This window comes from Besnoitia besnoiti, chromosome IX (genome assembly GCF_002563875.1).
Source record: "Besnoitia besnoiti strain Bb-Ger1 chromosome IX, whole genome shotgun sequence".
Lineage (NCBI taxonomy): Eukaryota > Apicomplexa > Conoidasida > Eucoccidiorida > Sarcocystidae > Besnoitia > Besnoitia besnoiti.
In genome coordinates this window covers 2,654,842-2,671,225 of record NC_042364.1, presented here as the reverse complement: position 1 = coordinate 2,671,225, position 16,384 = coordinate 2,654,842, and the positions used below count along the sequence as shown (strand labels likewise).

Genomic DNA, 16,384 nt, shown 5'->3' with positions numbered 1-16,384 from the left:
GGGCATCCTGCAGTTGCGTTTTCTTGCAAAAGAGAAAGCACCCCCCCGAGTGTGCCGCTGTCCCTTACAGTGTACCGAGAGGAGACAACATGGTCTTACGCCTTCAGCACGATCGACGTTGAGCTGAAATCTAGTTCAGTGTGTGTTCACGTGTTACTGATTCCGTGACTGAGAACAAAATCTAAAATCATTGTCACCTTCCCTTCCCCCTTTCAAAGTGCCACACCCCTGCCGACTGCGGGTTGATCGGGAAGAAGGAAATTGGGTTTGCATGACGGAAAGCATGCATTCCTTCAGTCACACGTAATATAGATCAAACACTTTTTGTTCTCTCTTCGGGTCCTTTCCTTCTCGACTCGCAAGTGTAGTTGCAGGCCGGCAAAACATTTCCGTATAAAAGGGCGGCGTATACTCTACGATCAGAGCTTCACTTTCGACGCCATAGTGGAGGTTTTCTGCGCCACGGGCCCTACTCTCTGTCCATCCAGGAGAAAGTACTATATCTGTGATGCAGAAACTCTCACACCTGCGACTCGCGGTCAGCATAGATATGGAAACTTTCTTAATAAACAAGGCAACAGGAATGTGGCTGCCTCGGGTCGATGATATTTGGCGAAGCTCGTGTGGGTAGGACTCACAATCGAGTGACAGGACAGGCAGGGAGCTAAGTTCCCTCAGTTTCCATTTCTCGGGGGAATCGTAAGTCACATCGTCGCACCGGTGGCAGATGATTTCCGGTAGACTGCCTAGGTGTACAACCGCCTCCACTCGCCGAAAAAGCCTCTACATTTCAAACCACCTGTAGCTTATCTGGGACACAGACGTGACTAGGGCAGCTTCTGCGCGAGGGGACGAAGACAGCCACTAGTTCCGCATGTCGCACGTTGTTCGAGTCTACATAATATTGCCGCTAGAAACCTGTTGAATCCAAGAGATCGAAAGCACGTTTATCACTTCGCTGCTGGTCGTATGACCAGCCAAGGCTGGGGGTTGCAACTTTGCGCACGCTGCGAGCAGCACCGCGACACAAGACAGGGAAAGGAGTGCTGCAGTAACCGCTCAGAAGCAAAACGGGTCGTGATTATGTGTCTCGAGGTTTCAGCGGTCGCTCACCAACTCTCCCTCTCAGCCGCGGCATACTCTTTTGTTAAAAGACGCGGGCGCCGTCCTTCTGTGTTAACCAGCGCCGCGAAGCCATAGGGTAAAACTTGCCATGTAAACACCACTCGCCCTGTCAATCTGGAATGCTTCGGTAGATCGCATCTGAGTTAAACGGGAGTGTACGACGAGGAAAAGTGCACAGTTATGTGACTATTGTTTTGTGCGAAAGCCTCCTTTGGTGTATCAAACGTAACCTCCATGTGTGCGTGGAGCGGAGTGAGCTTCTTTGACACCGGATAGCACGATCGCCTGCGGTTGCGGGCCCCGAAAAATTGTGCTCCGCCTCCGGAGTAAGAAACCCTACCATTCTGACTTCGCGCCTCCGCACGAAGAGGATTGTCGTTCCGACGCTGCCACCACCTGCCACGACGAGGCGCGCCGGTCGCACGTGCTGATCCGAGCTTCTGACGAGGTTAGGGCCGCGACCGTCAAAGCGCCAGCGAAGATTCTTGTCCACTCTGAGAGACCTTCTTGTTCGTTATCGGGCGGGCGTGCAGCCAACGCGCTGGCCGCCGAGAGCGCGGGGCTTCTGCTTCTCGTTCCACGCTTTCCTGGCTGAAGATGGGGAACCAGCCATCCGCCTGCAGCGGCGAGAGTGGACGGAGCGACCACGAGTGGGACGAAGGTGAGGAAGTGTCGAACTCGTTCTGCACGCCCAGCAGGAGCTTCCCTGTCGGGCTGGTGCGCCGCCGCAGCGGCAGCGCCCCGGGGCAGGCTAGGAAGCGTTCGCCTTCGTTTTGTACCGCTTCTGGCGATGCAACAGAGATCGCGGTGTCCATTTCTGGGTGCCGTGACTGGAATGCGAGGGATTTTTCGCCGCTACCGAACTGCAACGCGCAAGAGCAGACTTCCCATGTCTCCTCCTCGCCATTTCCGCGCGAGCTTTCGAATAAACATCGCGGGCTCGGCACAGGGGCCCCGGCACGCAGGTGCTACGGTGCCTCGACAGAGTGCCGGCAATGCCGAGAGACGGAAGCGTCTCAAAGGAGACGGGATGACGACGAGGCGTTTTTCTCCCCCTCTTCTTCTCCACGGAGTAAGCGGCGTTTCCAGTCGCCGCCCGAGAGAGAGTCCTCAACTCGGAGAGAGCTAGATGCAGCGAGGCGGCGCTCACACGGCACAAACGGCTTCGACGAACGCTGGAACGAGAGGGAGAGAGCGGCAGCTGTCAGTTCAACGTGGCGAGCGGCGGAGGACCTGGCAGACGCCCGCTCTCTCGAAGACTGCCTGCAACGTCAGGAGCGGCCGCGAGTGCACACGGACGGCAGCCGAAAAAAAAATGACGCGGAAGGCCATCATGGGTGCCACAGCCATGCAGAATTGGGTCGGGCTCAAACTGCGTACGGAGACGAACCTCCGTTGGGGTATGGACTGCGGAAGAGAACGCGCCAGATGCGCGAAGAAGAAGAGAGGAACCAGCAGCTGAAGCGGCGGCTGTGTGAGGTGGAAGATGACCAAAATCGAGCCGGCGGGGCTGACGAAGCATGGAGAGAGCATTGCGGATCCTCTCGAAGGAATGCTGCAGAGTCGCCGCATGATGAAGGGGGACTACGTAGAGAGCAGAGCCAGAGCTGGCCTCATCGAGACTGTGCGCGAGAAAACGATCAGTCCGAAAGAGGGCCCTCTCATTCAAGTCACGCGTCACAGGACTTCTCCAGCGGGTCAGGGCGTGACGTGGCAGAAGAGGCCGAGGAGAAGAGACGAGGCTACGAGGGTCGTGGAGGAACCTGGATACCGTACACGCCGATCGATGATCGCCGTGGGTCGCATCCCCGCGGAGATTGTTCGAGGGCGCGAAGTTTCCACAATTTGTCGCCTGAAAAAGCAACCAGGGATTTCGCCCGAGGAAAGGAGGCGGCGCAGCTGGGGCCTGACGATGGAGGCCTGGAAGCTCCGTCCTCGCAGCACGCTCTCCGGCCGTCACCCCGAGTTCGCGAGTGTGGACTTCCCGAAGACGAGACTCATGCCGTCTCGCCTCATTCGTTGCGGTTTAGGGCACGCCGGGGCCATGGTAGCGTCGACTGGGCCTCCACGGAGATGTGGATGCGTGGGGACGCCAGTAGGAGTGAACACGGGTCTCCCTGTCGAGATTCGTGTGCACAGCAGACAAGCAGATCACTCGTCGGAGGGCACGCGTCGTCGCTCTATGCTCACGTTCGTCATAAAGTGCCTTCGCATCGCGTGCCGTCTTCCGCGGGACGAAGAACGACATCCGAAAGTGGCGTAAGGCGGGTCGGAGGGTTCTTCTCTTGTTTCGAGGGAAGTCCGTCGGACAACGCACATGCACGTGGAGAGCGAGACGCCGTGGCTGGCGAAGAGACGCCGCAGGGAAGAGTCGTGGATCGACGGTCTCTCGAGGCAGACGGCCTACTGGAAGTGAAGAACATGAATGAGGTGGCAGACAAGCCGGCCGGAGCTGGCGGGGGAACGCTCGATGCCTGGACCGAAAGACTGGAGGAGGCGCTGCAGCAGCTTATGACCCAGCAGCGGATGGCGCGGCTAGCACAGAACACGTGGAAACTCCACGGCAAGGAAATTAGTCTTCTCAACGCACGAGCATTGTGTCTTTGTGAGGCAAGTGCAGCAGAAGCCGCCGCCAATGCGCCAGCTGGCCGCCTAAGGCGTCTTTGCGAGCGCCTGAGGCGCGAATTTTCACACGAAGCCTCTTATTGGCGCGTAACGCAATAGGTTGAACGGGTCGTGTGGGTATCTTAACTGAAAGAAAGAGATTTGTTTTTGCTGTGTCTCGTGGCCATGGCATCGCTTCAAGCAAGGCAGGCCGAGTGCCCGAGCTTCGGTGTGCCGGGATGCCGCTGCTACGTGACGGCTCCCCGTCAGCGGCGCAGGATGGGAGCGACTTTTTTTTCGTCGTATGGATATGCCGTTTGTATTTCGGGAGCACCCGTGCACCACAACCCCCGGCCGCAGAAAAGCGGCAGTGCGCTTCGTGACAGAGCAGTGGGGACGACCGACGGGCTCGCTTACGGATGAGCGTGCAGGACCCGTCTTTGAACTCGTGCTAGCACGTGCTCATTGGGATTCTCAAAGTCAACCGTTGCGTGGAACCGCCCTCATAATTTTAGCATGTGAATCGTGCTGCGCGTGGCACTCCTCGTTGCGGTCGCTGAGTATCTTCAAGGCTGAAGAAGCCTCGGTTTGCTCTGCTGTGTGACTTATCTGCAGGAAATGTTCAGCGGCCACAAAGGGACTCTCGATGCTTTTTTCTCTGGTCGCGATGCCGCCTGGCTGGTGACTGCATCCCAGTTTGCCGAAGAACAAGCCGGCGCCGGCAGGGAGTACGAAAGACTGAAAAACTCTGTGGTAGGTAGTCCGACATGGAGATTTGCGTTTCTTGTCTACGCTTCGCACATAGCCATTCTTGCGACGACTCTAGCCCGAGCACGGAGAAACAAGATGGGAGCGGCTCCTGCCTTTTACGATGCGTCCTGTAAAGGCTGCAGGTGGTTTTCAGTGATTTATTTCAATTGTCGCATCGGTACACGTCCCCCCCCACTCGTCAATGCAGCGCGGGCGCGTCTGCCTTGCCACAGGGAGGATGGTAGATAAGTTCTCGTGTGCGCGTGTCCGTACAGCGCTACACCTCCTAAACAGATCAGTGCGCGCAAACCCGATAAACTACTTGCTTCTTGCTGTTTTGCGCGCTCGGCGGTCTGCTGCCGCCTCGAGTGCGGGTAGTCTGATCCGTGCATGTGACGGCCTGTGGGCAACGGAGGGAAGATCAAGCGCACAGCCGGGAGGGGAATAGCAGCGCTCGCGCCTTTTTTGCCGTTTTTGTGTTGGGAAGTAACGGCTTTGGCCCTGTCTTGACCACCTCGCAGCTCCGGTGCGCACACTGCCGCGTATCCGTCCACGCCCTCTGCGGCGCGGTCGCCACCATGTTCCCTCGTCGCCGCCACCGGTTCTACTGCTGCGTCTGCAGACTTCTTCTTTTTGTAAGCCAGGTCACGCGTTGCTTGGCCTTGCCCCCACCAGTCTGGGGGAGGTGGGGGGGGGGGGGGGGGGGGGGGGGGGGGGGGGGGGGGGGGGGCTGTCTGTATTCTCTCTTGCTGCTTGCACTGAGCAGGCCGGCGCGTGTGCACGTTTTTGTTAGCCGGCGGAGATGCAGTTTTGGCGTTCGTTCCCAGCGCTACGAATGCACTACTTGGTCTTGCGCTTGTCAGCGAAACGGGTCGCGGTGTGCGGTTCACTATGCAGGACCCCAGCAGCGAGGTAACGTGGTGCTCGTCGATTACGTCCCTCGCTTGTCCGCCGCACCATGCGTCAGGGGAAGACCCTGATGCGCCGCCGGCATTAGCCCCGTCTGCAGCGGGTCGGTGCGTGCTCCCGTTTAGTTACTCTCCCGTCTTGCAGAGGGAGCTGGCTGCGAGCCCTGCCGCCGCTCTCGAGCTCCGCTTCTTCCCCATGGACGACCCCACGTGCGGGCGACACCGACCCTACCTTCCTGACCGGCTCCAAATCTTCTTCAACCCCCCAATTCGAGCCCTGGGCTCAGCTGGGACAGAGACCTGGGCCTTGTCGAGGAGACGCGGCTACCGTCCAGAGACAGAAGAAGAACGAACCAAGAGAGATGCATTCGTTAGCTATTCGTTCGCAGGTGCGCTGCAACACGCAGAGAGACATTCAGGACAGCAGTGCCTCACTGGAGGCGCACGCATAGCTCAACGTGAACCCGGTCTCTCTTGAACGTGAGCCGCCGTGTCCATTCGCCTCCTAACATTCGTGGTCTGTCGTGCTGAGCTGGAAACCAGGCGCTCGTTTCTACACGGGGGTGGCGCTGTTGGAGGATCAGTTGAGCCCCAGGAGATCTCATCCGAGGGAGCGCATGCGCTCAAGGTGGAAGTGGTCTTCCGTGGTAAACAAAGGCTTCGTGGTCTACTCCGCGCCTGCATGCTTGACCGTAAACCTTCAGTCGTGTGCCACTGCCGCGTCTGCCTTCCTCCCCCTCGTGTTTTGTGTGATTCAGAAGCAGCAAGAGGCACTGGTAGGAGTGGACCTGCCGCTCCGGCTCACAGAATGAGCCCTCGAAGAAACCGAGAAGAGTCGGAAGCGACCCGTTCTTCGGCGGCTGGCTTCGACTGCTCCATCCCGGATTTCCAGGCTATCTACGACCCTGTCGTTCCGCACTTGCATCCCAAGCCTCCGCTGTATCTCGCCGATATCAAGCGCCACGCAAAGCCAAAGAATGGCATGAACTACGTAGTGGTAAGCGTTTCTGAGTTTCTAAGAAAGCGTTATTTGGTTTCAAAAATTGCTTCTCGGCGCAGGGCGCGCGAACTACCTCGCGCCTCGTAGCTATCCTGTCGCGAGGTTCCTCCAGTGTCAAGTGACTTGCCTTATTTCCTCGCGGAGCAGAACGCTGGGAGAGGGACGAGGAGCGGAGGTCTCCCTCGCTCGGAAGTCTGCGGCATCCGCCGCTCCCGGTCCTTCTCGTAGCACCGGAAATGTCATTTACGTAATATTCGCTGACCCTAGCGGTCAGGCGGTCAAGTGCGAGCTGTTGTCTCTTGGACACGATGCGCAGTTACCGGAATGGTCTTTCCTCGGAGGAGATCGCCTCATGGTTGGTGCGTGCGCTTCTGTCTGTTTCAGGCTCGCGGCCAGCATCGGGAAGGACGTCTTTTTCTCGCTCAGCTCGTTTGTTCCCTTCCTGTGGAGGAGAGCCAGCTGCTCGAGGCTATCGTCCAGCGCCGGTCTCTCCCCATCCCGTACTGCACAGATTTCGTAAGGACAACCGAGCCATTGCTCCCCTCAGAAGGAGATCGTGCGCTCGGGTGGCTTAAATCGGTAGCGGTGGAATAGACGAGGTGTATACTCAAAGGCTCTCTTGTCTAAACTGTAGCTTTATACATCTTAGAACTGTAAGTTTGTCTGTTTGCGCAAGTCGATCGCCGCCTCGATGCGTGTACGCCGGGGCGTAAGACAGTGAACTGGGACAAGGAGACGCTTGTTTGACGCGCAGGGAAACCGGTTGCGTGGCGTGTCAGCAAAGAGTTCAACATGGAAAGGGGACGTTTTTTCTCCTGTCCTGCAGCTGAAGTGGCTCGTCGCGCAGCAGGCTCGATGCCCTTCAACGTCATCTGACATCGTCGAGGTCTTTAATGAAAGTCAGAGAGCGGTGCGGGTCTTCGAGGAGAGGAAAGCGGGCACGTCCGACGGGCGTGGTATTCGGCGATCTTCAGCAAGCCTGACAGCAACGAGAGGCACTCGCGACAGCCATGGAAGCACCGACGTCCAGAGCGAAGACTTTGGTGAAGATGGACTCGCCTGCAATACAGAATCAAGCGAGCCACAGCCCAAGCGCAGTTTCTGGTCAGCCATCATCGAGAGGCTTCCAGGGTTCAAGCGAAGAAAGAAAGGTACTGACTTTGTGCCAGATGGGAGTCCTGGTGAGATGCTCTCATGATGGAGAGGTGACAGCTACGTCGGGCTGGAGCAGTCAGTTCTTCCGCTACCGCCCCTTTCGTTTTACATATTGCTCTCCTCCGCAAATTGTGAAGTCTGTCTTCTGTGCGTGTTTCCGCAATGTGTCGCAGAACCGAGCCCGCAAGTAAACACGACGAGTGCAAGCGCGCCTGCCTCGTCTCCCGTCCTCACGCTCTCTCTTTTCAGCGACGACATTGCTGGGCGACTAAGGACGCCTGTGCGCTCTGTCCACTGCCGGCATCCCGAGTGTTTCGATTTGCAGTTTTACGTCCGAACCAACTATCTACGTCACTGCGGGAAGTCCAGCTGGAAGTGTCCGTTGTGCGAAGAGTACGCGTTCCCTCACGAGCTCTACGTTGACACCTTGGTTCAGGAGATCCTCCATATGACGAATTTCGCCCCGCCTAAACGCAAGGCGAAGACCGTATCTTTCCACTCCCTGGGCTTGGAGAAGTATGTTATTTCTCAGTACGTGGAGGACGAATTTGAGGACCTCAGCGCCGAGCTTTCTGGCTGGTAGAAGACGCTCTGTGGGGTCTTGAGGTGTCCATCCGCCGCTGGCGCGCGAAGTTCAGCCGGCGTCTCTTCCAGAGTTCGGGCAGCCCTCATCTCGTGGTTGGCTCGGCGCCAAGTATCCTTGCATCCGTGCGGCAGGAGACTGCTGACCCATGTGCCGAAGAAATATTTTGCAGTCGCTGACTGGAAATCCCCGTGCTGCGTGCTTTCCAGAGTGCGCTGTGGCGACCTAGCAAGTCGAGGAGCAGCGCCTTGGTTCACTTTGCATCGTCAAAATGTTTGGCAGGAGAGTACACTCTCAGCACGATCCAAAAGGGATCTGAGGTCGTACGTGAGGGTCCAAGTGACGGAAGTCGCAGCGCGATCCGCGACGTAAACACCTAGCGGGTGTGCACCCGTGGCGCGTCTATGATAACCGTGCAGCAGCTTTCATTGTCGTCGGATTGGGAAACGAATATATCGCTCTGGAGTTCTGCCACTTCAGTTGTCCGTTACCAAATATGATTGACTTTTGAGGGCAGCTGGACAGTCTTTCCGAGCTCGCATCGGCCATGGCAGCCAGAGCGCAGGAGCGATTTCTTCCCCTTCCCAGCATCTGTCATTTCAGGCACTGTCATCGCCGTGGGATGCGGTGTCCGTCTTCTCTATCGACGAGGGGCTTCCTCCAGTGTGGTTTAATACGGTCAGGCTTGCTCTGGTGCAGCCAATTGCCCGCACACGTGGAGGAAGCCGGCCTGTCACCAGTACCGTTCGAGTGCAGATGCCTGTCTGTTTTGTTTCCTTACTATTTTCCCGTCAGATTCAAACAGCTCAGTGAGCTGCGTTTCCGTGGTATAGCGGAGAGGCTTGTTGAAATTGGCTGCTCCTTGGGAGGATAGCGATCGGATTGAGAGGGAAAACACCTGCGCGCTGTGTGTATGCCGATTTGTACCATGACATTCATGTTTAGATGCTCATTTACTCGTGCCGCGGGGTTAGGTCGCGCCATCGCAGAAATCGTGCGTTATTAAACGGAAAAACTGCATCCGGTAACTCTCTAGTCTAGCTTCATCCCGAAACTCAGAGCAGACGCTTCTGGTAGGAAAGGCTCTTCCGTGAATGCCATGAACTCGCCCAGTGGAAAGCACTCTAGTCTTGCCAGAGCGCGCTCCCCGTGGCCTAGAAGCTAATCACGCTGAGACTCGCACTGCGTATGGATACGCATAAAAAGCGTTGGCAAAGCAGTTAGTGGACCTTTCTGGCGCCCCTGACATCACGAATCCATTCAGACGGCATACCGCCTCGCATCAGCAAGGCGTAGGAAGACTCGCAAAGATTAGCATATTACAGAACAGGAGAGCGGAGTCAATGAGCCTTGTATATCAGGAACGAAACATGGCCGATAGTGAAGTAAATGAAGCGCCTTTTCTGGTGCACAACGTAGCTCCCGAAATTGTTCCCGACTGTAACGTGCCTGCAACCAAAAGAAGTCGAGAAGACATGGACGCTTAGTCAACTCAGTGTGAATATTCCCGGCTGGTTTCTGAGGAACAAATGAGAAATCTCTTGTAGACACCCTCGTGAAGGGCAAAGAGGCCACAAACTGCTGTTTCAGTTCCACGCTGGCACGTGCAACAGCACCATTCCCGCCCTGCGTTTGCACACAGTGGCCATCAGGGATGCAGCGAAGGAAAATACATGTCGAACCTACCAGTACACGCCCCACTTTTCGTCAAGCTCCTTTTTCAACGTTTCCGCGATCTGCAGAGGGTTCTTGTCTGGGTTGAACTCTTCCACGAGTTGCTTGCTGTGGTATACAGCAGACAATTCTTGCAGTTCTTACACATACACGCCGCGTGGCGTAAGGTGCAACTGGAAAAAAGCAAACTAGTGGAGCATCCGACCGTAGTGACGGCGAAACGGCACCTCAACCGTGACGCTTGATAAGACAGATGACGATCCGCAGGACACATTCCTCGTGTTAACTCTAGCATCCATGGTATTGGTTTTACAGACTAATCAGGTGAAACTGAACGAGGTGTTAGAAGATATACTCATCCCGACTAGCACTTGTGAGCACGGACATTGGCATGTATGCGATTTGTTGTTCGACGGGATATGGGCCTTCTCCCTTGGTTCAGTTTCTGCCGGCTTCCGTTCGCCCGCCAGCGCAGTGGAGCGGGCGAACGGAAGCCGGCAGATACTGCTTGGGAGACGGTCAAAGCTGCAAAATTCCCCTGGCACTTGCGTGCGGCTGCGGAACACGCTGAGTTAGCAGTCTTACCAGCGGACGACAATGAAGTCGACGATATAGTCAGGCATATCGACAGGCCAAAGTATCTTGGCGCCTTTCCAGAGGGTGAACTCCTCCGGCGAACACTTGTCGCCAGCGTTCATCATCATGCCTAGGGGTCAGAGACAGCGACGCCTACTGATACTGGGAGCCCTCAATATCTCTATTCAGCATGACCGTCCTTGCGAATCCGACTTTGCCGTTGGGCACTTCTCCAAGTCTGTTGTGCTAGCCTTATGAAGGCCGTAGATCTCGCTGCCGCACACACAAGGCTTAGTGGAGTTGGACAAGAGCTCATCCTAATTTGAGGACTCGCAATCGGGGGTTTGAGTCGCCCCTTCCCAAGAAATGCGCGACAGTAGCTTCTCACACTGCTGGAATACAGTCGACCGATCATAGCAACAGGAAATGCGTGACACCATAATTCACTGGCTTTCGCCGTGCAAGTAGGCACGATTCACCTGCACATGCAAACTCCCTTGTAGTGCAGCACCAGTGCGAGCGAACATACAACAAAAAAAACACATACCTTTCCCCAAACGCGTTGTGTAGAAAACTACATCCCCCTGGTATAGTGTGCGCTTCCCTCTGGCATGCAGCGCGTTTTCACATGAAGACTGGAACGTAGCCCTTCGGGCCCACGCGCTGAATGTACAGGCGTAACCATGGGACTGCATGAGCTCTTGAATTTGCATGCCCGCATGTTTTTGATGGTAAGAAATGCCTATTCTCCGACGAGTCTGTCGAATCGAGTAGTAGCTAAATGCGTTCGCTGGCAGTTGGTAGCTGCTCACTGGCGCTGGCCCACGTATGATTTCTCCCGGGGGTGCCATAGCTTCGAACCCTGCAGCAGAAACAGCTTTTCTCTAGCTAATAATACCGAAGTGGACAAAAACGTTGTTCTCCGCCATACCGGAGGTGTGATAGCGGCAATACAGAGTTTGGTCTCGTGAGTGCTCCTTCCGAAGCTTGACAACCAAGAATAGTGCTTTCTTTACGAAGGAAACATATCAGGTAGCGACCCTGAAAGCATCGGAGATTTGAGAGTTCGAGCACCCGTAATAGATGACATGTTCCTGCCCTGCAGCGAAAGTTCCTTCCACACACATGAAAACTGTTCCACCTAAACTAAGGATGCTATACAGTAGCCAACACTCTAGTACGCGACGGTCATGACATGAAAAAAAAACACGGCCAGATTTCCTGGCTCTCGCTCACGAATGGGGTGCCCAAAACCCAGCATAACTCCACTGAAAATCGGTAGAGAAAGCTCCTGCGTGCGCTCAACAGTGTACTTGGCAGACAGATATGCTCACAGCAAGCTCACTGGCACAGGTAGATACCCCGTGTTGACTCATGACCGCTAGCGGTGCTTCAGGCGAACGACTTCGTTTTGCTTCCTTTTGTAGCCCGACACTGTACCATTTTACAGATCCCAAGAACGTCATCAGCCCTCCCTCTTCCACCCATAAAACAAGCAACTAAGGCAGTCCTAAGCGCATTTCCTGTGCAGATGAAGGGTGTATACCAAACGGCACCATATATCAGAGAGGCTTTGCAGCGGACTGAGTCATCGAGAAAGCCACGGGAAGGCGCTCTAGTTTGGTAGTTGGTCAACCTCTCGCTCATGCTCTGCATACCAGAGCCAGCTTTTCACCGCTGGCAAGTCTGAGCACACAGACTGGGCAGGGGCTGACTCAGTGGTCAGTGATCTCCCCTTGTGAACGCATGCTGGTTGCGACACAGCGATGGCTATCACGCTCACCGACGGGATGCCTCCCGCGCCTGCGCGGTGCAGCATCCTCTGAAATGCCTCGCGATTCCACTGGGGGCGCTTGAACCGGCTTCGAGGTGGGACCGTATCCGCTCCGCTGTGGTGACGGACGCTGCGTGTCACTTGCTTCCCTGGGAGCGCCGGTATCGGAATTGCTTTCGGCGGCGCCTTTCCGATGAAGAGGCTGGCACGCCGGCCTCAGGTTCGTTTCGAGGGTGCCTTTGTTCCGAGATCTTCCCACTCGAGTTGAACAGATATCCCGAATCGCTGTCAGCGAACGGGCGCTCGACCGAGCTCTTGCTGTCTTCGGCAGTTCCGGTGTTCTGGTAAGGCGATGAACAAATGTCTGAACGAGCTCACTCCTTCGTGCTGCTGACTGAAGCTGGTCAACCTGAGAGAAAGTGTGACTGGAATTTGGTGATGCTGAACTGGGGTCAGACATACGACAAACTGTCATGCCAGCGCTTAGCCGATCGCCCAGCGCTGTCCGTGAAATAAAATGTTCCTGCTTTTCACGCGGATCTGTTGGGCTCTTTGACGAGGGCCGCCACAACCTGGATAGGGAGTTTCTTCTCTGGCTAGGCGGGGCCTTGGCTGCAGTTGTAAGCTGCTTTCGGACGCCTGCCTCTTACCACGAGTCATGCGGTACGATGTGGTTGTGGCTGATGAATTTCCGTGTTCAAAGGACTCACGGCCTCGCGCAAATATGCTCTTGGAACGGTCGAACAGGAAAAAAGGCGGAGGTGGAATGTGGCCTCCGTTCGGCTTCAAAAGCAGAGATGCGTCACAATGAGCAATTCGATGGCACGCCTGCAAGAGAGATAGGAACCAGTTCGACGAGTCCGTTACCTTTCCTGTCGTGAAGAAAACCACGCAATGCACGGATGTGCAAGTCCTTATTCCCCCTTAGACAACCCCTAGTGCCGCCTCACCGCGAACTACATTGAAGCATGGCGTGTTTCTGTAAAAAGGCTCTCGAACACTTTTTCCACGGCTTGTGGAAGGCTCGCGCTCTCCTGCAGCTTATGAACATATAAACACATTCGTTGTGTACGGTGCTTACCAGAATGAATTCTTCCACAGAGACCTTCACACGCCTAAGCACATGAAAAAGTTTCGGGATTACGAAGTCCCAAGATGTGCAGACTATTCAACAGGAGGTGGTGCGGTTACCGAGCTAGAAATGCTGCGTTTTATGGGGAGAGCTCGTCGCACCAATATTTCCTCGTGTACCACGTGTTCTTGATTGTCTCCGGAAAGGTCTGCCGAGGCCAAGTGGCAATTACAGTCAAACGTTGACCCCCGTGTGCTTTGCTTTCTTATTTATTCCAACGTGCGCCACTGAAGGTTGGCTTGCCCATAGATTCCTAACGAACTGCAGACCGCCGTTATAAAATCTGCAGAGTACCATGGACCGGCGGATCGAGAGGAACGGTGCAGCGTTTTTATGCTGCTCATGGCGAAAGTGCTGCTGAAATATATTTGGCCCATGCGCCTTTAAGGCACACGCCGCCGCTGACTTATTGACGAGACTTTTACTTTCTTTTGAGAGTCGTGTGAGAGGCAGGCATGTTCGTGCCCTGCGCGGCGTCTAGTCTTCCTTATGAATACGACCATGCATATCTTCACTCATGATACCGCTTTGCTACCAATTTACCAGTCAATAATCTTGAGAAAGGTGGCTTCCAGATTCACAGCTTCTTCCAGTTCCAGACCTCCTAGCTGCATCACAACTCGGGACGCTCGTCTGGTGAATTAAACCCAGTCCTGCGCCGGCATTTCTAGACGGCAAGCGATTGAACTGTGCAGCCACGTCTCTGGCGCTAACGGAGTATATTATAACATGATGAACTTCTATAATGTGTTGTCGTACGTAAGGATAAAGTGGAGCTGCTCCTGCCCACGCGAGCAAAGGGAGTTTGATGCTTCTTGTGAACTGCAGCATTGCCTACTTGCTCTTCTGTCACCCGTGGGGGACAGCGAAGATGTGCTTACCTTGGCCCAGTGCTTGAGGACTATTCCTCGATCATAGTGGACTTTGTTCGCTATGAGGCACGCTGTCAGTAACAGCCTGTGAGCAGTGAGGACGTTGTACTCGATACCCTCGTCTTTTGCAACAACCTGCGACATCCTGTCTTCCACAGAAGACTCTATTTGTGTGAGCCTGTTTGAGACTCGCGAAGCACCTTGATGGAATGATGAATTTTCGGCTCCTAACGAACGGTTTATCGTTTCGTTAGGAATATCATGCGCGACCGGCTGCCTCACTCGAAGGAGTTTGTTGATGAAGATCACCGCCAGCACGAAGTCAGTGGAGGTCATCTGCGTGTACTTGACAATGCGGCCGAGGAAGTAATCCCGCAAAGATATGGAAGGCGCATGAGAGGAGTGAAAAGGAGAGAAAGACGGGTCATTGCTTTCGACATCTGGGCCGTACATGGATATCTTGCTGCAGTCGTCGAGTAACCCAATTATTTGGTCGCACGTCACGAGATCCTTGCCTTCCCACCAGAAATCGCTGCAGGCCTCCGTCTTGAAAAACAACTCCTTGGACGACGTATCCGACTCGCCTGATGACCTCCCCTTTGCCAAAGCATGCGGAGTTCGTCTTCGAGGGGAGCCTGGGGCCTTGGAGGATGGGCCACCCTCAGCCGCGAGGCTCTCCCGCAGAAATCCAGTAGATGGCCTTACAGTCGCAGGGCCTGAACACTCGACACTTTTCTGTTCTTTCTCCACTGAGCACTTGATTTCTCCGAATTGACTGCAGAGTGAGCCTTCTTTCAGACCTTCAGTTCCGCCCTCGTGCTCAGGAAGCTCATCCTCTTCCGGGCCAGACAGTGCAGGTAGCGTGGTGAAGGTGCTGGAGCCGACCGGCTCAGTGCACACTCCAGCAGATGTGGTGCTGTCTTCAATGATATCATTTCCAGGAAAGACAGCGGCAAAAGCATGTCGGTGGGCGGGCCGGAGTTTGTGTTCGCCGCTTCCAGCCCGGTCGACAGGTTGCTTGGCCATCATAGCAGCTTCCGATGCTACTTCCCCACAGTGGAGACTATTCAAAGTTGTCGGCCGAGAGCAGCTACATTCGCTCCCTTTCGACTCCCCATGATCCTCCGCCGCCGACTGGCAGAAGCTTTTGGGACAGTTGGAAGTCGTTTTCGCTTCGGGTCGTAGTGCCATGAACCGGTGCCCGATGGGACGAACTGGCTCACGCCATGCTTCGCGATCAAGGGCCTTGTATTTGTCCAACACGTATAATGGATGCTCCGCAGTGAATACTGCACTGGACGCATCAGTATTTCCAGAGGATAGGTAGGTGCTCTCAGGCTCCGACACATGGTATACTACGGCGCTTCTGCAGCTGTGTGACGCCTTCCCATTGGCGCTAGCCTTGAGAGTGTCCTCGAGTCGGGCGCGCGTAGATAAATCCACAGCAGCGCTGAGACACCTTGGAAGTGTTGCTTCGACTAAGTTAATGCTCTGCCAGTTTTCGCATGATGCATTTAGGCTGGAAAAGGGCGCTTTCTTTAGCTTCCTGTTTGCCATCGTGGCAATCGATTGCTGGTGACAATCTGTTGCCGAGCGGGGTGCCCCATGCCTCACCGAACTGGACTTCAATAAGTCTCGGCTTACTGGACTCTGCGATACATTGTAACCTCTTGCATTCTTCGTGAAAAGAGTCCTCTGGTCTGTCAGATTGACTAGCAGACCCCCCCCGTGTTGCTGTCCGCGGTGCTTCACATGGCCCTCCTCGGAGCAACTCAGAACCAATCTGCGAGCCCTGAGTGCGTATGAACTGAATTGCTCGTCACTTCCTAGAACGCGCCAACTTTTCCCTTCCATCCTTTCATTTAACAGCGCACCCCCAGCTGCTTCATTCCGAGGGAGCACCTTCCTCACGCGGGGAAACCCAGCACATGAAGGAACGACTCGGGGCCGGAGGCCGTCGTGTACAGGGTCGTACTCGCAGGGGATTCTGCTCATTTCGCCCTCGACCATTGTCTGATTGGCAGAAATGCACACATTACGAGACGACTGTTGTGGAAGGCACGGCAGATAGGCCCGCCGCTGACTAATCTGTTGTAACAACCCGTGCCACTTTAGTTGGCTGTTTATTCTGTTAAAGCACCTCGCTTCATCTGGAAACAAATTAACCGCAGTGGTGTCACCGTTCATGGTGATTCATTGTTCAATACTTTGCACAACCTAAAACAACGCCG

The 16,384-nt window shown here is 55.2% G+C and overlaps 3 protein-coding genes across 3 annotated transcripts; 1 reads left to right on the top strand and 2 right to left on the bottom strand.

Moving 5' to 3' along the window:
* Window positions 1-1,709: 1,709 nt before the first annotated feature.
* Window positions 1,710-8,125, top strand: BESB_015420 (MIZ/SP-RING zinc finger domain-containing protein; the record flags this gene model as incomplete). Its single annotated transcript, XM_029360271.1, has 8 exons — window positions 1,710-3,735; window positions 4,345-4,482; window positions 5,001-5,114; window positions 5,377-5,776; window positions 6,146-6,384; window positions 6,772-6,903; window positions 7,214-7,538; window positions 7,716-8,125. The coding sequence occupies exons 1-8, from the start codon at window positions 1,723-1,725 to the stop codon at window positions 8,123-8,125; spliced, it is 3,771 nt and encodes a 1,256-aa protein (XP_029216938.1). The 5' UTR covers window positions 1,710-1,722.
* A 1,340-nt stretch (window positions 8,126-9,465) lies between these two features.
* BESB_015410 (putative dynein light chain type 1) lies at window positions 9,466-10,497 on the bottom strand (the record flags this gene model as incomplete). The annotated part of the gene is made up of 3 exons (XM_029360270.1): window positions 9,466-9,574; window positions 9,812-9,907; window positions 10,385-10,497. The coding sequence occupies 3 exons, from the start codon at window positions 10,495-10,497 to the stop codon at window positions 9,466-9,468; spliced, it is 318 nt and encodes a 105-aa protein (XP_029216937.1).
* Window positions 10,498-13,095: 2,598 nt separating this feature from the next.
* BESB_015400 (uncharacterized protein) lies at window positions 13,096-15,710 on the bottom strand (the record flags this gene model as incomplete). Its single annotated transcript, XM_029360269.1, has 4 exons — window positions 13,096-13,264; window positions 13,825-13,889; window positions 14,163-14,612; window positions 14,859-15,710. 4 exons carry the CDS (start codon window positions 15,708-15,710, stop codon window positions 13,096-13,098), a joined length of 1,536 nt encoding a protein of 511 aa, XP_029216936.1.
* Between the last annotated feature and the right edge of the window lie 674 nt (window positions 15,711-16,384).